Source organism: Vulpes vulpes, chromosome 14, assembly GCF_048418805.1.
Source record: "Vulpes vulpes isolate BD-2025 chromosome 14, VulVul3, whole genome shotgun sequence".
In the NCBI taxonomy this organism is placed as follows: Eukaryota; Metazoa; Chordata; class Mammalia; order Carnivora; family Canidae; genus Vulpes; species Vulpes vulpes.
In genome coordinates this window covers 38,451,125-38,476,112 of record NC_132793.1, presented here as the reverse complement: position 1 = coordinate 38,476,112, position 24,988 = coordinate 38,451,125, and the positions used below count along the sequence as shown (strand labels likewise).

The following is a 24,988-nucleotide window of genomic DNA, read 5'->3' as shown; positions in this document are numbered from 1 at the left end:
AGGGCTCTTAGGGGCAAAAAAGCTGTGTTTGGCCAGTGGCCTCTGTGCCACTGTTGGGGGTCCTTCATCCTAAAAAGATTTGAGGTGCATAGTCCAGCCAGAGCCTGATCATTTGATGAACACATCTGGTAATTGTTACTCCTCCATTAAGTTACCCTCACCTTACTCAGAGAATAACTCCAGGTTCCTTACTATCCAGGAATATGTTCATTATGCTGATAATTAAGTGTTGTATGTGATCTTGCTTCTAATTGTCCAGCTACCTCTTTTTTCCCTGTTTTTCATCTTAACTATGAAATGTTTCATATATTTTTAAAAGAATGTAATAAATTTGTAAGTTATAAAGAATAATAATAAAATGAACACCTGTGGACCTGCCACCCAGCTTAAGAAATTGCCCATTATCCATATCTTTGAAGCCCCCATGTGGGCCTGACTTTATGTAAATAGTATGTTATATGATTTCTTCTGTGAGAATTTTTGCAGTTTCTTACATAATTACTTGAAAGAATAATGAATCCTTCTATTATTTTAGACTTACATCTATCAAACTAAACTATTTTTCACTTGCCAGTTAGAATTAAAGGTGGCATTCCCTCCCACCTTTTATAGAACAGGCAAAGTTCTTTGTCAAGTGCTCTTCTTGTCACGGTTACCAAAACATGCTATAGTTAAAAAAAATGTTAGATTGAGATGATGTTTTCTGGAACATTAAAAAGATAAAAGGTCATTTTACTGTAAGTTAAAACTCCAAACCGCCTTTTGGTTTTACTGACATTAAAAATTTGGCAAGCACACATAAACACATGCACTTCAAAAGAGCTTCATTCTGGGGGCCCCAGCAGTATCACTGATTTCCATTTCATGGCACATGCCACTATGAGCACTTATGACTAGGCATTCTGTTGGGCTCACGTGATCATAAAAATAACTCTCAGAGAGAGAGCAAATTAGCTACTAGGCTGGTAGTGGGAAAAGAGATACTGATGGATGTTTATCTGATGTTAATAGCTTTGTTCTATGAGCATCCAGTGTCACGGTTGGAAACATTTCTTTTTAAATTTTTATTTAAGTTCCAATTAGCATACAATATAATATTAGTTTCAGGTGTACAGCATTCCATACAACACCGGGGGAGATGGAGGGAAGCGTATTTCTTTAGTGTCTCAGCAATGCTTTGGAATTGTTACATCTTTACTGTAGCCTTAAAATAGAGGCTGGCATTTTGGTTCTTATTTAAGTATCAGATGGAAAGAAGCAAATTAAGTAGTTATTCTTAAATGCAAGGTAAATAGGCAGATGCGATATTTAAACTTTTCAACAACAGGTTGCATTAATCTATTGAGGTAGTGGTCTGAGATTTATATTTTTCACAATTAGTTGTTTTTTTATTTTTATTTTTTAAGATTTTATTTATTTATTCATGAGAGACACACACAGAGAGAGAGAGGCAGAGACACAGGCAGAGGGAGAAGCAGGCCCCATGCAGGGAGCCCGACGTGGGACTCAATCCCGGGTCCCCAGGATCTCGGCCTGGGCTGAAGGCAGCACTAAACCGCTGAGCCACCCGGGCTGCCCAATTAGTTGTTTTTTAAAACAAAAAGATGTTGATTACAAATGGCATAATCTGCTTTATAAAAGAACATTTTTACCCTTAAATATTACTAATGTACTTTTTAAAAAATTAGAAATAGATGTTTATCTGTAATTTTTTTGTCCATCGTAAGAAGTATTAGTTCTAGCTATAATCTAACTATGTAGTATTTTTATTTGGGCCACAAAATTTTCCATTTGATATAAAGAATAAAAAGATTTATGGGTTGAATTCTAGTGATTATGTAATTCCTATTACTGTGGTTCTCCTAAAACTCTCAGAAAAACATTTTGACAAATTTTATAGTCAATTTTCATCTGCTCAAAGGGTAATAGAGATCACTTTAGCATGAAATAAATCCTAAAAAAATATTTGTTGAATGAATGAAATCATGTTTCAATAAAAATTTGTTTCACTGAATGCTTTTCTGTTCAGCAGAGAACTTTCATGTTCCAGCCAGTGGCCCCTATTTCCAGTGGTTTCTAATACAATAAAATGATAAAAAGGGTGCCTGAGTGGCTCAGTCGGTTAAGCATCTGACTCTTGATTTTGGCTTGAGTCATGGGATCGAGCCCCACACTGGTCTGCCAGTGGGGAGTCTGCTTGAGATTCTCTCTCTCCCTCTGTCCCTCCCTCCTGCTCATGCACACACTCTCTCAAATAAATAAATCTACAAATAAATAAACAAAAGATAAAAAAGGAAGAGAACTGAATTACTATTTGACCCACATCCCTCTCTCCCTTTTCAGTCACCATCCTTTAGTCTTGAACAAATCAGAGCGAGCCTTGGAAAGAGAAAATAGTTATTTTCTTGGCTTAGTATAACTAAGTATAACTGGGATTCTGTAACTCCATCCCTTCTGAAACAGTTTAGTGGTGAAAGTTTTTCAAAGAGGTGAACCAACTCAGAGCTACTTCATGGCCACAGTAGAACATACAAGATGTGAATCCTAAGGATTCTGTGTTAGGACAGTAAAGCATCCCTGTATAAACTCCATTCTGGGTTATAAAGAACTTAACAACCACAGGGGAAAACTACAGAGATAAGAGGAGGCTCTTCTATTTACAATTCCTCATTCTTCCCATTTTAAAAATGAGCTTATCGGGGTGCCTGGGTGGCTCAGATGGTTGAACGTCTGCCTTTGGCTCAGGTTGTGATCTCCAGGCCCTGGGATTGAGTCCCATGTCTGGCTCCCCGCTCAGTGGGGGGTCTGCTTCTTCTCTCCCTTCCTCTCCTCCTGCTCATGCTCTCTCTGTCTGTCTCAAATGAATAAATAAAATCTTTTTTTTAAAAATGAGCTTATCTTTATTTAGTAAGGTGTAACTTAAAGCACTGTGCAAAATGTCCAAGGGTAAGTCATTCCACCTAATTCTAAGGAGCAGCAGCTGACTTGGCAACTGCCCAGCCCAAGATGGTTCTGATTTTAAAGTTCTGTTTTCCTTGCAAGAAAGTCTGGATGTGAAGCCAGGCAGAGGGGATTTAAATGGGTGCAGGAGCCAGTGCAGCTGGGGGTTGTTAACAACAATTGGAGAACAACAATTTTTTTTTTTTAAGGGGTGGCTGAGAGCTTCTCTGGTTAGAGAAGAGAATCCACTTGGTAGAGAAAACTTGCTTGCAACCCTAGTAAAGAAATTTTGTAGCTCTAATATTAACTGTTGAAGGTGGTGATTTAAATGTCACCAGGAGCCAAAGCCTTGCGTAGGGGCTGAAGACTATCTTATATAGTGGAAGGACACCAAGACTAAAAAGTAGAACCACTCTTGAGCATTATACTTGTAGGTAAATTTATTTAATGCATTTAATGTATTAAATGCAACTTTGCACAAAGGCTAGCCTCTAAGATTATGTGCAAATCCATTTCGATGTGCCTGTAATACCATTAGCCTGTGATTTTTTTTTTTTAAAAGATTTTGTTTATTTGAGAGACAAGAGAGAGCAGGAGGAGGAGCAGAGGGAGAGAGACAGCAGACTTGGTACTGAGTGTGGAGCCTGATGTGGGGCTTGATCTTACAACCCTGAGATCACGACCTGAGCCAGGAACAAAATTGTATGTTCAATGGACTGAGCCATCCAGGGGCCTCTAACATGTCATTCTTGAGGAACACAGCACGACACATCTTATGTAAGCCATTCTCTGGCACTGGAACAGAGTTGGTATTGCTGGCTTTTTTCCACATCACATTTATGTGATATGATGTGTTGTGAAGTCACTTGATAGAGAAACTTACCAAATCTCTATGACTATCTTTCACATGTTTAGGAATCTATTTTAGCATGGCTTTGTGTGTTCTTAAAGTTTTCTGATAGAGATCAGAAAATAGTCTGGTCATCTTCAGTAGCTCCACAGTGCCTGGGCTTTGGCTTTCTTTCTTTCTTTTTTTTTTTTTTTAAATTATCTATTTATTTTAGAGACAGAGTGAATGGGAGGAAGGGGAAGAGGAAGAGAGAATCTTGAGTAGACTCCCCACTGAGTGCAGAGCTCAATGCTTGCCTAGATCCCAAGACCTGGGGATCATAACCTGAGCTGAAACCAAGAGTTGAATGCTCAATTGACTGACCCATGCAGGTGCCCATTGGGCTTTGGCTTTCTAAAACACAGGCTTTTCAAATTAGTAGTTGAGGTGTAAACAGTCACCAGCCACTGCCAAAGAAACATACACTTTCACAGGCTCAGACATGTCACTCCAGACCACTCATTTATCCTATATGTTGCTTCAGTTCATGATTCTCTACATGGGATAATCACACAGGAAAAATCCCAGTATTATGATATAACACCTGCCCAGTTTGCTGTATTATTATTAGGATCATATCTTAATACTCTTAACGTAAATTTCCATTTTAGGTGTATGAAACAATTTCAAATTTAATCCCTAAAATCAAGAAATCAATTAGACTTAGATGTCACTCATGATAAGAAATGCTACTCATTTTATTTTTTGTCTTTGGGCAACTATATTTGAGCTAATTTTGTACTATCCTTTGCCAGGTTTTAAGTATAATTTAGGATTTAATTAGACAGTTATAAAAGTTTGTGAGATAAACTGCCCTTGAGACAACAAATGTTTTCTACTCATTTTTAAAAACTCATAGTGGTTTTAGAATTTTTAAATTTGTAATGGGAATAAATTTTTTTGTTTGTTTGTTTTAATTGATCTTTAAACACAACAGGCTTTGCCTTAAATAAATGTGTCCAGTGTAAATTTATGTAGGGTCTTAATAAAATTGTGGCCCTTTATAAGATCTGGTATATTTTAGGTAGTCACAAGACATGAAACAATTTGAAAGCATTAGATCATTTCACATCATAATAAAGCATTCTCATGAGGGATAATTAAAAATATATGGTAACATCTCATTACATCAAATTTCAGAAGTTCAGAATGTCATAGGGAAGGGAAGAAATTAATTCTAAATAGGGAAGAAATTAATTTTTCTTGATAACATAGGTTAAAAGGGTAATTGAGATTCCTAGGGGCATTTTTAAAAAATAGGAAATAAACCAAAATAACACAAAATTCAGAAGTTTCAGGAAAGGATATATGGTGAAAAATAGGTTGTTCTCCATTAAACTCCCTTAACCAACCAGTTCTCTTTATAGTAGTGCAACTACTGTTGCCAGTTCCTAAAATATTTTTCCTGAGAGATACTGTGTATTTATAAATGTATTCATCCATGGTGCCCTTCTACCTTGCCTTTTATGTTAGATAAACTATGTATCTTGTAAATCAGTATTTTTTCAAACTGAAGCATGTTTATTAATGAGGTCTAATGTTAATTTAGTGAGTCATTTGCAGAATCCTTTAAATACAGTGGATAGAATATAAAGAATCCAATAGTATAAACTAATGCATGGTAAGTAAAAGGGTAGGTTTGTTTGTTTATTTATTTGAGATTTTATTTATTTATTCATGAGAGATACAGAGAGAGAGGCAGAGACACAGGCAGAGGGAGAAGCAGGCTCCATGCAGGGAGCCTGATGTTGAACTCAATCCTGGGTCTCCAGGATCACACCCTGGGCTGAAGGCGGCACTAAACTGCTGAACCACCCTGGCTGCCCAAGGGTAGGTTTTATTTTGTGAAATTTCACTTATATAGAAATATGTTTACTAAGTGACAATGTGTGAGACTTTTAAATTTTGTTTGGTTATATTGTGGTTCATGGTCAGAAAGTTTGAAAAATATTCAATGTAGGTGGTTCCATATCTACCAAGTAGAGCTTCTTCCTTTGTTTTTAATTGTTGCATGGTATTCGACTGTCTAGAGTACCATCGTTATTTATGTACTATGGTATATAGTATACTCCCACCAATAGGCAACTGAACTATTTCCAGTTTCTTCCTAATTAAAACTACTTCAATGAATATCTTTGTAAATATGTCATTTCATATATATAAAAGCATATCTGTAATTACCCAGAAGTAGAATTACTAGATCAAAGAGTATGTCATTTTAGTAACTATAGTCTGTTTTCATTATTTACAGATTTCAAATTTACTAATTTTCCTATTTGCTGAAACTTATGTGTAATTTCAAAATTAGGACTCCCAGCACTTTCACAGTCATTTTTAGGCACACGCAGAGTGATGAAAATTTTGAGTCACCTGACATGCACATTCTCAGCTGAGGTGAACAAGGTGATGCTCTGCCTTCATGTCTCAGCTTTCATAACTGTAAAGAAGTGTCCTCTTTGTAGCCTGTTTAATGCCACATTTTTCACATTTTTTGTGCTTTTACTGATGGCTTCACTGTTTAAAATGGCCCCCAAACAACTCAATAACACCATCAAGTCTAATAACATTCGTGTTATTGGGATTCCAGAAGGAGAAGAGAAAGAAGAGAGGACAGAAAATTTATTTGAAGAAATAATAGCTGAAAATTTCTGAATCTGGGGAAGGAAGAAGAAATCCAGATCCAGGACATTTAGAGATGCCCCCCAACAAAATCAAGCCAAGGAGGTCCACACCAAGACATACAGTAATTAAGATAGCTAAAAGTAGTGTTAAGTGAGAATTTTAAAAGCAGCAAGAGAAAAGAAAGCAGTTACAAACAAGGGAAACCTCCATTGAGGCTATCAGCTGATTTTTAACGGAAACTTTGCAGGCCAGAAAGTTGTAACATGATATATTCAAAGGGCTGAAAGGAAACAGTCTGCAGCCAAGAATACTCTTCAGCAAAGCTGTCATTCAGAATAGAAGGAGAGATGGTTTCCCAGACAAACAAAAGTTAAAGGAGTTCGTGAGTACTAAGCCAGCCTAACAAGAAATATTAAAGGGGACTCTTTGAGTTGAAAGGAAAGACCATAAGCAAGAGTAAGAAAAGTACGAAGCAGAAAAATGGTAAAAATAAGTATATCTGTAAAAATCAGTCAAGGGACTCACAAAAATAAAAGGATGTAAAGTATGAAACCATATACTTAAAATGTGGGAAGGAGAGGAGTAAATAATGAGTTCAAACTTAAGTGCCCATCAACTTAATATAGACTCAAAAATGCAGAAGATGTTATATATAAACCAAAAGGTAACCAAAAAACAAAAACTAGTAATAGGTATGCAAAAACTGAAGACAAAGGAATCCAAGTATATCACTAAAAAAAGCCAACTAATCGCAAGAGGAGAGCAAGAGAAGAAAGGGACAGAGAAAAGCTACAAAAGCAACTATAGAACAAGTAGCAAAATGGTAATAAATGCATACCTAACAGTAATCATTTTGGATGGACTAAACACTCCAATCAAAAGACATAGGTGATGGAATGGATTAAAATAAAAACAAGATCCATCTATATACTGCCTACAAGAGACCCATTTCAGACCTAAAGGCTCATACAGATTGAGAGTGAATGGATAGAAAAGGACAAAATAGACTTTTTTTTTTTTTTTTTTTTTTGTGAAGAAAGCATTGATGAGGGAGAGAGGCAGTGGGAGAGGGAGAGGGAGACTCCACACCCAGCATGAGCCCAATGTGGGGCTCAATTCCATGACCCTAAGATCATGACCTAAGCTGAAATCAAGAGTCAGACACTTAACCAACTGTGCCCTTAGGCCAAAATAGACTTTTTAAAAATGATTTTATCTATTTATTCATGAGAGATACACAGAGAAAGGCAGAGACATAGGCAGAGGGAGAAGCAGGCTCCCTGCAAGGAGCCCGATGTGGGACTTGATCCAAAATCCTGGGATCACGCCCTGAGCCAAAGGCAGACACTCAACTGCTGAGCCACCCAGGTGTCCCATAGGCCAAAATAGACTTTAAAACAAAACTGTAATAAGAGACAAAGAAAGATACTCTATAATCATTAAGGGGAGAATCCAGCAGGAAGATAGAACAATTATAAATATTTATGCCACCACACTTAAAGCAGTTAAAATAATACTTAAAGCAGTTAAAATAATAAACATAAAGAAACTAATCAGTAATAATAATATTAATAGAGGACTTTAGCACCCCAAATACTTAAAGCAGTTAAAATAATAAACATAAAGAAACTAATAAGTAATAATATAATATTAATAGAGGACTTTAGCACCCCACTTACTTCAGTGGACATTTGTCCAAACAGAACATCATCCAAACAGAAAATCAATAAGGAAACAGTGGCTTTGAATGACACATTGGACCAGGTGGATTTAACCAATATACTCAGAATACTCCATCCTAAAACAGCAGAGTACACATTCTTTTCAAGTGCACATTCTCCAGAATATATCATATATTAGTCCACAAAACAATTCTCAACATATTCAAATAGATTGAATTCATTCCATTCATTTCTTCTGCCTAGAATGCTGTGAAACTAGAAATCAACCATAAGAAAAAAATCTAGAAAGAGAACAAAAACATGGCGGTTAAATAACATGCTAGTAAACAATGAATGAGTCACCCAAGAAATCAAAGAAGTAAAAAAAATACATGGAGATATATGAAAATGAAAATACAATAGTCCAAATGTTTGCAATGCAGCAAAAGCTGTTTTAAGAAAGAAGGTTATAGCAATACCGATCTACCTCAAGAAGCAAGAAAAATCTTAACCTTACACCTAGAGGAGCTAGAAAAAGAAGAACCAATGAAACCCGAAGCCCATAGGAGGAAATAAATAATAAATATTAGAGCAGAAATAAGTGAAATATAAACTAAAAACAACAACAACAATAGAACAGATTAATGAAAATAGGAGCTGGTTCTTTGAAACGATCAACAAAATTGATAAATCATTAGCCAGATTAATCAGAAAAGAGGGAGAGGGTGCCAGGGTGGCTTAGTTGGTTGAGCATCTGACTCTTGATCTTAGCTTAGGTCTTGATCTCAGAGTCATGAGTTCAAGCCCTGCACTGAACTCCATTTTGTTTATTTATTTTTTAATAAATTTAGTTAGTTTATTTTTTAAGATTTTATTTATTTATTCATGAGAGGCAGAGACATAGAGGGAGAAAGAGGGTCCTTGCAGGGAGCCTGATGCAGGACTTGATCCCCAGACTGGAGGTCATGCCCTGAGCCAAAGGCAGACACTTAACCACTGAGCCACCCAGGTGTTCCTGGAGCCCACTTTAAAAAACAAAAACAAAAACGGAAAAAAAAAAAAAAAAAAAGATGGAGAGAGAGGACTCAAAATCAGAAACGAAAGAGGAGAAATAAATGACACCACAGAAATAAAAAGGATTACAAGAGAATATTATGAAAAATTATATGGGAACAAATTGGACAACTAGAAGATATGGATAAATTCCTGGAAACATGAATTACCAACACTGAATCAGGAAGAAATAGAAAATTTGAACACATCAATTATCAGCAATGAAATTGAATCGGTATATTCAGTTGAATCAGTAATCAATCAATCAATCAATCAGTAAACAAAGATCCAGGTCCAGGTCCAGATGGCTTCACAGGTGAATTCTATTAAACGTTTAAAGAAGCATTAATACCTATTCTTCTCAAATTATTCCAAAAAAATAGAAAAGGAAGGAAAACTTACAAGTTCATCTATGAGGCCTATGTTACCTGATACAAAAACATAAAGATAAAGCACTACAAGAGAAGAGAACAACAGACCAATATCTCTGATGAACATAGATGTGAAAATCCTCATTTAAATACTAGCAAGCCGAATCCAGCAATAATTAAAAAAAATCACCACAATCAAGTGTTATTCCCAGGATGCAAACATGGTTCAATATTTGCAAATCAATATGATTAATCACATCAATAAGAGAAAAGATAAAAACCATATGATCATTTCAACAGTTGCAGGCAAAGCATTTGACAAAGTACAACATCCATTCATGGTAAAAACCCAACAAAATAGGTTTAGAGGGAACATACCTCAACATAATAAAGGCCATTTATGAAAACCTACAGCTAACATCATATCAATTGTGAAAAACTGAAAGCTTTTTCCCTAAGATAAAGAATAAGACAAGGATATCCACTCTCACTGCATTTATTCAACACAATACTAGAAGTCCTAGCCACAGCAATCAGACAAAAGGATGGAATAAAGGGCATCCAGAATGGTAAGGAAGAAGCAAAACTGACTATTTCTAGATGACATGATAGTATATACAGAAAACCCTAAAAATTCCACCAAAAAACTACTAAAACTAACAGATGAATTCAGTAAGGTCACAGGATACAAAATAATTATACAGAAATCTGTTGCATTCCTATACATAATAATGAAGCAATAGGAGACATTAAGAAAGCAATTTCATTTACAGTTGTACAAAAAATAATAAAATACCCAGGAATAAATTAACCAAGGAGTTGGAAGACCTGTACTCCGAAAACTGTAAAACACTGATGAAAGAAACTAAAGACACGTAGAAATGGAAAGACATTCCACGGAAATGAATGGAATGGAAATGGAAAGAACAAATATTGTTAAAACATACATACTACCCAAAGTAATCTATAGATTTAATGCAATTCTTATCAAAATGCCAACAGAATTTTTCAAAGGACTAGAAAAAAACAATTTAAAATAGCCGAAACAGTCTTGAAAAAGAAAAGAACTAAGCTGGAGGTATCACAATTCCAGATTTGAAGTTCTACTACAAAGCTGTAGTGATCAAGGCAGTATGGGACTGGCACAAAAATAGATACTTAGATCATTGGAAGAGAATAGAAAATCCAGAAGTGAACCCATAACTATATGGTCAATTTTCCACAAAGCAGGAAAGAATATTTAATGGGAAAAAGACAGTCTCTTCAACAAATGGTGTTGGGAAAACTGGACAGCGACTTGCAAGAGAATGCAACTGGACCGCTTTCTTACACCAAACACAAAAAAATAAATTCAAAATTGATTAAAGACCTAAATGTGAGACCTTAAACCATAAAAATCCTAGAAGAGAACACAGGCAGTAACATCTTTGACATGTCTCTTGAGAGAAGGGAAATAAAAGCAAAAAAAAAAAAAAAAAAAAAAAAAAACCAAAAAACTATTGGGACTACATCAAAATAAAAAGCTTTGCATAGCAAGGAAACAATCAGGGAAACTAAAAGAGAGCATGCAGAATGGGAGAAGATACTTTCAAATGACATATTCAATAAAGGGTTAATATCCAAAACGTATAAAGAATATATAAAACTAATGCTGTTGACCGTGAGTTCAAAGTTAATTAATCAATGTCATACATCCAGAAAATGGAAGAGGAAATTCATCAAATTGTATGTGATGGTCCTCCAGAAACTGCTAAAGTAACATGTGGTTCATGATAAAGTCGTGGAAAAGCTGGAAAAGTAGCTAAATTTGTGGATTCATGAGATAATGACCAATAAACAGAGCATCAGGGATGGAATTATTGTGAGACTGAAAACCAAAGAAGTTCATGAGCAGGTTATCCAGCGTCAGGAAAATGTTAAACTCTTCTTTGCTACCGCTGTGTTATAAAGAAAGATTATGTATCTAATTATTTAGAAGAAAAATATATTAAATAAGATATCTTATACAGAAACATATAAAATAAGGTTACTTATTGTTTGAAAATGTTGTAACCAGAGGCTTGTAGGAACCTTTCCCTGAATTTCCCTTATGAGCAATTCCTCAGTATTTACTAATTCAGTGTTTGTAGTGACCAAATGGAGCATAAATACCACAAATTGCAAGGATCTATTTTCAAATGGTCGTGCCTCCATAATTGGTAAATGAGTGTGCTTTTTTTATCCACCCCCAGTTAACATAACGTTGTTTCAAACTTTTGATATCTGATAACCTAATAGTTGAATAATGGTATTTTGTGGTTTTATTTTGTATTTCTTCTAGTATGAAGAAATATAGAACATCTTTTCATGTTTCAGAGTCAATTATATTCCTTTTAGTTTTCACTTTTTCCTTACGTCTTTTTCTCATTGATTTGTGGCAGATCTTTATATATGAAGAAAATTAGTCCTTTTTCTAAGCATTTTTTATGCAGATATTTTCCCTAGTGTGTCATTTATCTCTTGACTTTTTTCCCCATATGGCAAAAGAAAATACCATAAAAATTTTTAATCTAGTCAGATGTATTGATTTTGTCTTTGGTGGCCTTTGGGTTTGGTTAGTTTTAATGGTTAGTATCCAAAATCTATAAAGAACTTAGCAAATTCAACACCCAAAGAACAAATAACCCAGTTAAGAAATGATCAGAAGACATGAATAGACACTGTGCCAAAGACGACATCCAGATGGCTAACAGATACATGAAAAGATGCTCAGTATCAGTAATCATCAGGGAAATACAAATCAAAACCACAATTAAGACACCACCTCACACCTGTCAGAATGGCAAAAATTAACAACACCAAAACAAATGTTGGCAAGAATGGGGAGAAGGGGTAACCCTCTTACATTGTTGGTGGGAATGCAGTGATTCCCAGCGTAATCACTCTGGAGAGCAGTATGGAGGTTCCTCAAAAAATTAAAAATAGAACTACCCTACAATCTAGCAATTGCATTACTAAGGTATTTACCCAAAGAATACAAAAATACAGATATGATACGGTACATGTGTCCCGATGTTTATAGCAGCATTATAAACAGTAGCCAAACTATGGAGAAAGCCCAAATATCCATCAACTGATGAATGGATAAAGAAGACATGGTATATAAATACAGTGGAATATTACTCAGCCATCAAAAAAGAAATCTTGTCTTTTGCAATAAGGTGGATGGAATTAGACTGTATTATACTAAGTGAAATAAGTCATTCAAAGAAGACAAATACCATATAATTCCACTCATGTGGAATTTAAGAAACAAAACAGATGAACATATGGGAAGGGGGGGAAATAGGAGATAGGGAAACAAACCATAAAAGGCTGAATAGAGAATAAACTGAGGGTCAGTGAAGGAGGTGGATGGGGGATGGGCTAGATGAACGATGGGTATTAAAGAGGATACTTGTGATGAGCACTGGGTATCGTATGTAAGTGATGAATCACTAAAATCTACTCCAGAAACCAATATTGTACTGTATATTAACTAACTAAAATTTAAATAAAAATTAATTCTAAGAAAATAACAAAAATAACAGCTTTTCTTAAGAGATATTTAAGAATTGTATTCTGTTTGATATTTTGTTGGTTCTTTGTTGTTTTTAACGAATTTAATCCTCTCAATTTATAACACTGATTATAAATTGTTCGTTCCAAGCTGTATAAATTTCAAAGCAGTAGAACAATGGAGGGTCACCAGGTTTTGGAATCTAAAAGTCCAGTTTGAATTGTAGTTTGTGGACTTACCAAAATAAACTAAGCCATTTTACTTACCTACTCTTAGCCTCAGGTTTCCCATCCAGGCTTTACTGAGTTCTATTACAGAAGACAGTGCCTGGCATATGATGGATTCTCAATGTTAGTTCCTCTCTCTCCTGCTTTCCTAAATGCCTTGACCAAGAAATATTTTGTTAAATTGACTGAAGACATACACTTCGATAAATAGGACTTATTTCCAAAAGCATTCTATAATTTAAATCATAAGCGATTTCTGTTGATTTTTTGTGTTAGTCTGAACCAGTAACTCATACATACATATTTGAATTGTAGGTATTAAAAATAGTATGTCAATACAATGCACATTGTAAAAATATATTTTCGATAATGTTTGTGAAAAAAGTAAGTGAAAACTGATTTCTTAAAAAAAAAAACTGAATTTCTAGACAGTTACTTTTAAGAACTCCTAAACTATGTGTAGAAACCCTTCAATATAAAAGCAATTATTTTTTTAAAAAGATTTATTTATTTATGATAGACACGGGGCGGGGGGGGAAGCAGGCTCCACGCCGGGAGCCCGACGTGGGACTCGATCCCAGAACTCCAGGATTGTGCCCTGGGCCAAAGGCAGGTGCTAAACCGCTGAGCCACCCAGGGACCCCCTAAAAACAATTATTTAATGAAGTCAGTATACCCAATATATCCTGTTTCATAATTTTAAATTTTTTGTATATTACATTTCCTTAGAGGTGGCTACATCTTTAGAGAGAGTAATGCATTTAAAATAAGCACACTTGTGTCTTAAAAAAATAAAGTGTAGGGCAGCCCTGGTGGCTCAGAAGTTTAGTGCTGCCTTCAGCCCAGAGTAGGATCCTGGAGACCCAGGGTCGAGTCCCATGTTGGGCTCCCTGCATGGAGCCTGCTTCTCCCTCTGCCCGTGTCTCTGCCTCTCCTCTACAAATAGAATCTTAAAAAAAAATAAAGTGTAATGTTCTTATCCTTTTCTTTCATAATTAGATCAACGATATTTCCATGTACTTTTTGTCCCATGGCTAATTCACGAGCCACCTTAACATTTGGGGCATAAGGAGAAATCACAATTTTAGAAATGCCTCAACTTTGTATTTAAATACAATTGCTTTGTCACTACTTTAAGGAAATTCAGTAAGACTTGAATGCCTTTGCTCTGTTAGGCAATTTAGAATATCCCAGACCTTGCTCTGGACTTCAAGATTTTTGAAGTTCAAAGCAGATGTGTGAGGAAGAAAAAACATCTGGTGGGGAGAACTTGCTTCATTGCGTGACGCTGTTTTCCTGCACTATTCAGCAGAGCGTCTGTTGAGCAGGTTGGCAGGTTTGATAATTAATTAATGATGAGGGAGTGAGCCACGTATCTGAGGAACTCAGTTTTGCCCCTTACTGCTTCTTTCTTCCCCACATGTCTGGCAAAGCCTTCAGAGTCTAGAATCACTGATCCCACAGTTGTGTCTCAACTCAAACACTTGTCTTCAGGCTTAATTAGCTCAGAGATATAAACAGATGGATGGCTTGGGACTCAGAGAGTTTAATGTTGAGCAATGCAGTTTTATTATCAGAGAATTTTAAAATTTTTGTTGAAGAAGTACATCAAAAGTTAAAAAATGCCTTTAAAAAAAAACCATAGAATTTTGAAAATAAATACTTGAAGGTGACAGGGTTTTGTATGTCTCTCTGATATTTGTGGATTTTTCTTTTTTGTAACTTTTTATTAAAGTATAATTTCAAACTTACAGAAAAGTTGCAAGAATAGCTTTTACCCAGATTCACCTGTTGTTTTTATTTTCCCCCATTTGTTTTTCTATCCTTAGTCCTTCCTTCTCCTTTCTTCCCTCTACACACACACACACATATACTGAAGTGTGCATTTTTTCCCCTGAACTATTTGAAGGCAAGATGGATGTTAGCTATCTTTACTCCTAATTCTTCAGTGTATATATCTTAAGGACAAGCCATGCTTCTAAATAATTACAGTACAATTATAAAAATCATAAAATTTAATAGTGATACAGCATTAGCTAATCCGTAGTCTCTTTTTAAAATCATCAATTGTCTCAATAACGTCATTATGACATCCTCTACTCCTAGACCAGTGCAGGATAGCACATTACATTTAGTTGTCATATCTCCTTTAAATGGGAACAGTTTCTCAACTTCCTTTGTATGTTTTGACTTTAACATTTTTGAAGAGTTCAAACCAGTTATTTAGTAGTGTTCCTGTATCAGACTTGTGTGGTATTTCCTCAAGCAATTTGGGTTCTGCAGTTTGGGCAGAAGTACCACAGAAATGGTGATGTGTCGTGGGGTATCTTACCAGAAGGCATGTGGTGTTGATTTTCCCTTAATTGGTGATACGAGTTTTGATCATTTGATTAAGGAGGGATGGAGGTTTATTGGTTTCTCCACAGTGAACTTATACTTTCCCCTTTTACATTTAGTAAGAATTTTATGGAAAGATACTTTGAGACTATGTAAATAGCTTGCTTTTCTTCAAATTGGCACCTACTAGTTTTAGCAACCATGATGGTTTTCTAACTTGTTATTTCTTCTGTATTCGTTGGCATTCTGCTTCAAGGAAGAGCTTTCTCTTCTCCCCCGTTTATTTATTCATTTATTTATTTGCATTAGTATGGGCTTTTTGGTTCTTATTCAGTAGTGATAATTCATTACTATCATTATTTATTTTGATACTTAGATTGTCACTGATTTGGCCAGTGAGAGCCCCTTCAGTCTGATGTCTGGGTCATTTTGTTAAGTTGTCATCATTCTTTGAGCACTTCCTTACTTTTTGGCACAGTAAGATGTTCCAGATTCATTTTATATTTTCTCTGCCCCAGCCCTGGAATGAACGTTCTCCAAGGAATCCTGGTTCCTTTTCATGGAGAATGGTATTTAGAAACCAGGACTGTGTGTGTGTGTGTGTGTGTGTGTGTGTGTGTGTATTAAAGGAAACTACGTTATGGAATATTACATGTCTTAAATCATTGTGTACTGTATGTATGAGTGTGTGGTGCATTTGTGTGTTTAAGGTTACAAGTTTCAAACAGAAGAGCATTTATTTTACATGTAATAATCATAAGTTTTGACAAGAAAGAAATACATTTTTCATTTCACAGTAAATGGCATTACACAGTTTTGAGTACTAAATCATCTTGACATTTATGAAGGACCAAATGGAAAGTAGGGAACTAAGTGTGTTAAAATATAAAGCTATCTTTAACTGTTCTATTAAAAAGCAAAGATTTATTTTCCATCTGTGATCTGAATGTGCCTATTTGTGTTCTCTTCCATGGCAGTGGAATTTCTGTGGAGCCACACGACAGAGAGCATGTGTGTTGGATATATGTCAGCCCAGGATGGGAAAGCCAAGGTAAGTGGGAAAATTGGGGCATAACTTGAAAACCTTGCAGCTGTCGCATGAACCTCTAACCAGTAAGGTTGATAAAAATGTATTTTTTTCAGCCTCTGTTGGGTAGTAGCTCTGTGATCTTTAAGAGAACTTGATTAAGAACAGTTAATGATCCTGAAGAAAAACAGCAGATCTTTTTAGCTTTTGATGACAGAGCAGAGGAGATTAGGAAACACTACCTCCCCTTTGTTTTTCATGTTGTTCTTCCTCATTCATTGTGAATAGCTAGAAAAGCAGAAACTGGGAATTGGGAAGAGAAAATGGGAAGAGAGTTGATGGGCTGATAGGGCTGGGTGGTTTTGCGGGAGCTTTGGAATAGATCAAGGAAACAGGTAAAGCCAAGTGCCTAGACAGCATCCCGCATGTGTGAGGGTGGAATTAGCTGAGGTGCTTGCACATATGACTTGTCTAGTGCTCTGGTGTGTTCTGGCGCACCCTGGCATGGTGTCCTTGTGGGCAGAGTCAACAGTCTATGCCTGCTGTGGCATACGCCTGCGGCATGTGTCCCTCAGTGAGTCACAACAGTCACATAGACATATGCAGCTATTCATGTGTTTCTTGGTTTCCCTGTATCCACAATGGGTGAGTCTGGAAGTAAGAAATATAATTTATGGATTTTAGTTTATATAGGCCTCATGTTCTTCTTGTTCATAAAATTTTTAGAAACAGCTGTGGCATATGATGTTTACTTGGTATTAAAGTGCCTCAATTGCAAAGCTATGTAGTTGGGTAGCCTCTTCTAAAGGATATAATTTATTTTGCACATTTGGAAATAAAAGTAAGGAATCTTATGATATAAATGTCTGATATAGATTGAATCATTAACAAATCAAGGATACATGTGACAAATTAAGGATACATGTCAATGTATTGCTTATTTATTTGTCATTTAACTAATGGATCCAGTCTGGCCTCTATATTATCCAGCAAGCCAGTAACATCACAAGGCTTCTGTGAGTAGAGTGTACAAGAGCATTTCATCAGAAAAAGATTGGCTTTTATTTGTAACAGTATTCAACTGAGTTCTCTTCCTCTTTGTGTTACCTTCATCTAGTACAGTATTCATATTCCACTAGTAGACTTATTTCATAAGAGAAGGCACAGAGATTGCTTTGTTTCATAGTATATACAGAAGAAAATTATAGTTGCTTGTTTTAAAGGTGACTTTTGAGGGGCACCTGGGTGGTCAGTCTGTTAAGTATCTGACCCTTGATTTCAGCTCAGGTCATCAACTCATGTTCGTAGTTCAAGCCTTGTGTCAGGCTCTGTGCTGAGCTTGGAGGACTGCTTAAGATTCTCTCTCTCCCTCCACTCCTCACCCTCCCCTGCACCCAGTTGTGCTTGTTTTCTCTCTCTCTCTCTCTCTTAAAAAAAAAAAAAAAAAGATGATTTTTTTGACTTGAGAGTAATATTACCTAATAGAATTTTCTGTGATGATTGAAATGTTTTATATTTATATTGTGTTGTCCAGTAGGATAGTCACTAGTCACATGTGGCTATTGAGCACCTGAAATATGGCTAGTATGCCTAAGGAACAGAATTTTAAATTAGTTTAAACCTAATTTAAATTACTTAGTTTTAATTTAGATAGCCACATGTGATGAAATAGCTATCATATTGAACAGCATAGGTTTAAAGAAAGAGTAGAAAATGGTTATTCAAATAAGTATTTTCAGAACATTCTTTTCTTCCCAATAACAAAACCATTCCCAAATATAGAATAAGCTTGATAAGCCACAGTAATGGCTTACAAGGTTTTACATTTCTCTCACCTTTTACATATTGATTCTGAGCTAAAATTGCTTTTTAACAAAAGAACATGTATGAGCTAGACCTAAGTATTGAAGCCAGTCTTATGGGGATACCACCATGTTATTAAGTCCTTTGTGTGGAAATGTTCTACTTATCCCTGCTGGTTGTCTGTGGAAGACACCTTACTATTTAACATGAAATATGAGTAGTAAAGAGAATGGAGAGTCCTGCACTGAGCCCAAAGATATTTGGCCTATAGTTGCATTGCTTGACATCTGGTGGACGTGGTTTTCATATTGCTGGTAAATTCTCCAGCTGGTAGTCTTGATTGGGCCAACAGATACAGCTGCTCCTCTTGCCTCACTTGTAAGTTATGTTTTTGACCTTCCTTGCAGAGAGTTAATCCTGCTCCCTTTCTTCCTCCTTTGAGCCCTGTGGCTACAAATGCTTTCCAGAAAGAAAAAAGAAAGAAAGAAAAAAAACAAAACAAAAAACACTAATGCTTTGGCTGCTGAATTCTGTTGATCAAAAAAACCCATCTCTTCTGTCATAAAGGCTGGAATTTTATTGTATTGCAAGTAAGACAGTGTTATAAATGAGAAGCTGGGCTCAATAGAGAAAGGGGCGATAGCAAAGTTTAAAGAAAGTAAGCTTTCGGCCTACTCCTCTGATTTCCTGATTTTTATGAAAAAATTGTTGAATTAATGGCATGCCTGTTCAGCATGATGACTGGTTTGTGAAACATGCTCTCACATGATGTTGAGATCTTTGGTAGCAAATGTGAAAGAAGGCATCTTTATAAACCCCACAACCAAACAACAACAAAATGCACACATTTTTTAAATTTAAAAACTATTTCTAAAAAGTTTTTTTCCTTTCCTTTTCTTTTTTAAAAATATGGTCTTCTTGTTACCAAACACAGAAACTAAAGCCACCTAGCCAATCGAACATTTTACATAAGCCAGCTATGTTCAGTCCAAAGCCTTGAAGTTAAGCTCACCTCAGAATCATACTGCTTTAAAAATGCTGGATAATAAATATTATTGTAACAAGAATCCATATGCAATTTGAATAAATAGAGGTAGGGTCTTTATAAATTTCTTTCTTCTCTTTTTTACAGAACATCCTTTCATTATATCATTTAATTTCTAAACATTCTGTAGCATAAGTTAAAGAGGTTTTTTTTTAATTAAACCAAAATTAGGGCATTGATACCAGTTGCATTTAAAAATCAGATTGCCTATGTCCTACCCAGATAGTAATGAACAATTTTTAATAAACACCCAATGTGCATGGACTACTGTAATAAAACAGGTGTTAAAACTGGCATGGAACTTATTCAAGTGTAATAAGTGAAACCTAGGTTTCTTTTACTATATAGAGGTCACTTTTTATAACAATAGTGAAACTACTGTTACAAAAATTCATTCTTTTTTTTTTTTAAGGTTTTATTTATTTATTCATGAGAGGAGAGAGAGAGAGAGAGAGATAGGCAGAGACACAGCCAGAGGGAGAAGCAGGCTCCATGCAGGGAGCCTGATGTGGGACTCGATTCTGGGTCTCCAGGATCAGGCCCTGGGCTGAAAGGCAGTGCTAAACCTCCAAACCTCCAAGCCACCTGGGCTGCCCATAAAAATTCATTCTTGAGGAAGAGCAGGCTATTTTATGGTCTTAATGTGTCTCCTCACAGATTTCTTATTAGTTGCAGAGAAAAATAATAAATATATAATGGGGAAACCAGGCAACAGCTTGACCTTGTGATCAAAATTAACGTGACCAGTGAGGAGCAGATGGACATCATGTGCCTCTGGATGTGATAACCTGAGAAAGACACAATATCACTTTTGTAGTATTCCATCTGGAAGTGTATAACCTAAATCTAATCACAAGGAAACATCAGACAAATCTAAAATGAGGAACATTCTATGAGGAAAGAAAAAAGGGACTATATTCTTCAAAAACTGTCAATGTCATAAAAGACAAAGGCTGAGGGAAATGCTCCAGATTAAATACTAGAGTATTGGCAACTAAATGCAATATTTGATCCTAGACTGGATCTTATATGGGAGGGGGGAAATGTTACAAATGCTAGGTCAATTTACAAAATTGGAATATAGGTAGTAAAAAGTATTGTATCATTGTTTAATTTGTTTATTATAACTGTACTGTGGTATAGAAACAAATATCCCCACTCTTAGAAAATACACACTGAAGTATCTGGGGATACAGGGCCATAATATTACAATATCTTCTTGATGGTTCAGAAAAAATATGTGGATGGATGGATGGTTAGATAGTAAATTACAAAGTAATGGAACAAAATGTTATCCATAGGTGAACCTGAGTACAGTAAGTATGGCTGTTCCTTGAACTATTCTTTAATTTTGAAATTATTTTTGTATAGAAAATTTTAAAAATGTATCACATTTGGATATTATGGTACATTCAATTAGTTTTGAAGTGAGTAAGTGTTGGAATGAGTTCAGTGCCAGGCGGTTGGAGCTTGGGTTCTTCCTCCATAATTCATACTTGGTGTGTTCACTCTGCCTCTTGGGATCTGAGAGGTCTCATCTGTAGAATGAGAATAAGAATACCTTACTATGCCTTCAGTCCTTCCTGGGATAAAGTATGATAACAACAAAGAAAATCTATCTCTCTAAATACAGATGACTGGATTCTATGAAGTCCTTAGTATATTATGGATATATTGTATGTATTATAGATATTTGTATATATTATGACCTGTTACCCCTGGATGCTTGCCTCCAGTCTGCAAAGTCCTAAATTCTACATTCCAGATTACATAAGCAGTTATGCTGTTATTCAGTTTTCAGTAGAATTTTTACAATCTCAGTGTAGTATCTAGCATGTTTCATTTTTTTTGAAGATAGTGTCTCAGGCTTTAAAAAAAAATCTCAGTAAACATCTATTTAGAAAGGATAGAACAGATGGGATTCCTGAGAGTTTTTTGTTAGGCTTAACTTACTTCTCTGATAAAATCGTAGGAGGAAGACACATATAAAATGAAAGGTAGACAAGAAGAAGTTATCAAAGAAATTGAGAAAGACATTCCCTCTCTAAATTAAGTTGAAGAGACTTACTCCTACTCCCAACAATGAGAATGAGCTGGATGAACTATAAAATCATAAATTTAAAAAATCACCCAAAATAGCTATGAATATGCTAGGAAAACCTTAACAAACTAAGTCCCAGAAAGAGACTTTTAGGAGAAAAAATAAATAAACTCTTGACTGATTTATTTCTGGCAGAACAGTAGGAAGAGGAGTAAAACTGACATAGAAAAATATAGAGAGAAGCCAGCCAAACTTTTAATGAACTATTTGTAGCCTTATGTGAGCTGGTGTGACAGATTAAAATATTAAGAAGCCCCAGTCACAGGGTGAGTCTTGCACCCACCACCAGTTCTTCCCTATGAAGCCTTCACTAAATGAGCACACCAAGGGCTTAGGAGCATGGCAAAGAGCTGAGAGTGATTAATCAAGGTGTGTAGGATTTGCACCAAGTATATGACAGTAGCCAAAGAAAGACTGGAGGTAAGGCAGGAGAACTGAGACCTCTCCCTGATGTATAGTGGCCCTTTATCAAGTGCAAGGCAATTACAAGAGAAGGCTGGAATAAAGAAAAGAAATGAGAAGAAACCCTCCCCCTTATTCCTACAAGGTATACAAGACTTTCAAGGGCAAGGCAGCATACTATTGAATGCTAGTGCCTGGGCAACAGAGTGAAGAAATATGTCATGGCATGGGAAGCTGGGGGAGGTTTTCAGAGCAAAGAGAAACCTAAGCAACCCAGAAATCTGGTGACTGCACTATAAACAATTATAAATCTCCCATGATTAGATTACCGGCAGCTGGATTATAAGACACAGAGAAATCTTTGGAGTCTCATCAGGGCCCAAATCCCAGACCTTGCATAAGGGAAATTCCTGATCCAGACCTCAGAATAGTGAACTAAATCTAAAACTTCCACAAAGCCCAGAACCAGCTCACCTAGAGATTAGACTGACTCAGAGTCCTAACTTAGAGGAAGGGAGTTTGCCATTTTCTTAGGATATAAGTATTATCCATTTTAAATATAATTTACTGTTCTTTTACGTGCAATGTCTGTCCTACAATAAAAATCATGAGTCCTCTGGGGCACCTGGGTGGTTCAGCCAACTCTTGATTTCAGCTCAGGTCATGATCTTATGATCCTCGAACTGTCCCTGCATTGGGCTCCCTACTTATTGGGGGTAGTCTGCTTCAGTATTCTCTTTCTCCCTCTGCCCTTGCCCCTATTCTCTCTCTCTTTAAAATAAATAAATAAATCATAAAAAAATTTATGAATCCTCTGAAGAAAAAGAAACTCAGTCAACAGAAGCTTATGACCTGGATATTGGAATTAGTGGAGAAAGAATATAAAATAATTATGGTAAAAGAAATAATAAATAGAAATGGTATAACTGAAAAATACAATATCAGAAACAAAGAACTTATTTGATGAGCTTAACAGGAGATCCGGGTGGAAAATATGATTAGTGAACTTGAAAACCAGTTGGTATAAATTGCCCAAACTTAAGCACAAAGAGGAAAATGAATTTGAGAAACTTAAAAGAGTGACCTGTGGAACTTGACAAGTGGTCTAAAATATGTGCATTTGGAATTATATAGCTGTAAAGTAAGACAGTATGTTAATATTCGAGTGTAGTTTGAGATAAGGATGCTTCTTTAATTTCTAGAATAACAAATTTAAACATAACAAAAAAACCAGTATGAGACATGTAAGAAAGTATACTACAGAATACTCAACCAAAAAAATAGGTTGGAAAAGAGGAACAGAAAAATAAAGAACATTTTAGACAAATAGAAAACAAATACTGAAAGAGTTAAACTCAATTATATATATCCATAATTACATTAAATATGAATAAACTAAAATACTCAATTTGAAAGACAGATTTTCATATTGAATAAAAACTCAGAAGACCCAACTATATAGTGTTTATAAGAAATGCACATTAAATAGAAAGACTTAGACAAAATTGACAGTAAAAGTGTGGGAAAAAAATGTATGTGCCAACACCAAGCATAAGAAAGTTGGTGTGGCTATATTAATGTCAGACATAGGAAACATTATGAGATAAAGCAAGACATTTCATATTGATAATATGGCCAATTCATCAAGAAGACATAAAAATTCAAAAGGTGTATGTTCCTTATAAAGGAAGCAAAAAATTGAGGGGAGGAACAGACAAATCTACAATATAGTTGGAAATTTTAACATCCCTCTCTCAGTAATAAGTAGAATAAGAATTAGTAAATATATGAACAACACTATGGTCAGCTTGACCTAAGTGATATTTATAGTTACCACACTCAACAAGTTATTCTTTTCAAGTTCATGAGGAATACTCACCAAAAGAAATCCGAAATTATTTCAAATGGAATGATAATGGAAATAATATGTCAGAATTTATAGGACACAATGAGACATTAAAAATAAAAGTATAACTTTAAATGCTTAGAGTGGAAAGTTTAAATAAATGAGTTAAATTTTCATCTTAAGCTTTAAGGAGAATAAATATGAAATAATCAAGATAAAAGTAAAAAAAATAACAAAATTAAAAATAGAGAAAAATCAACAAAGCCAGAGATTGGTTCTTTGAAAAAAGTTAATAAAATTGTCATAACCTTAGAAAGAATGGTCAGAAAGAGAAAATAATACAAATTACAACATCAAGAATAAAAAGAGAATTTTAGTGTGGAATCATAGATCCTACAGATATTAAATGGATAATAAGGTGATACAATGAACAACTTTATTATAATACATTCAGTAGCTTTAGGTGAAATCCATTAATTCCTTGAAAAAAAGCCCAACTTAGGAAATCTAACAGAAAATTGGGAAAAAGCATATGTATATTTAAGAAATTGATTTATAATTAAAATCTTACAAAGAAAACTTGATGCCCAGATGGTTTCACTGATATGTTATATTAGACATTTAAGGAAGAAATAATACAATCTTTCAACAATTCTCTTGGAAAAACAAGACAGGGGAAATGCTTTCCAATTCATTTTATGATGGGAGGGTAACCTCAGTATTAAAATTTGACAAATATGTTACAAGCAAGGAAAACTACAGACTAATATCTCTCATAAACATAGGTGCAGGATTTTTGTAGAAAAATTTAAGATGAGTACTTGCCATTTGTTGACTTTTTTTGAAAAAAAAATCAAGTTGTAAACTTTTATTACAAATTAAAATGAGGTTCTTAAAAATCTCAACTTGACCAAATATGAAACAATTTAAAAACCTTTAAAGGTGTATTGAGAAAAAAACAGGCTTTTTTTTTTTTAAACATGTTTGTTGTTACCACAAAGAGATGTCTTTAGGTAAAAATAATAAAAACCCCATGCTGCATAGATAATGTACATAGTTCTGTTTATCTGGTCAGTGGACAAAAAGCAAGCCCTTAAGGTCTTCAGCTCCAATCTTTTGTTCATTT

General features: G+C 35.2%; 1 protein-coding gene across 14 annotated transcripts in view; it reads left to right on the top strand.

Moving 5' to 3' along the window:
- TASP1 (taspase 1) overlaps window positions 1–24,988 on the top strand; it is a 349,892-nt gene that overhangs the window by 208,209 nt on the left and 116,695 nt on the right. For all 14 annotated transcript variants that reach the window (XR_011996969.1, XR_011996971.1, XR_011996970.1 and 11 more), the window contains one exon: window positions 16,616–16,689. Coding sequence is in view for 7 of the 14 variants with exons in the window: in XM_072736405.1 (XP_072592506.1) it covers window positions 16,616–16,689 (74 nt within the window). In the remaining 7 variants the exon portion in view is untranslated. The remainder of the gene's footprint in view (window positions 1–16,615; window positions 16,690–24,988) is intronic.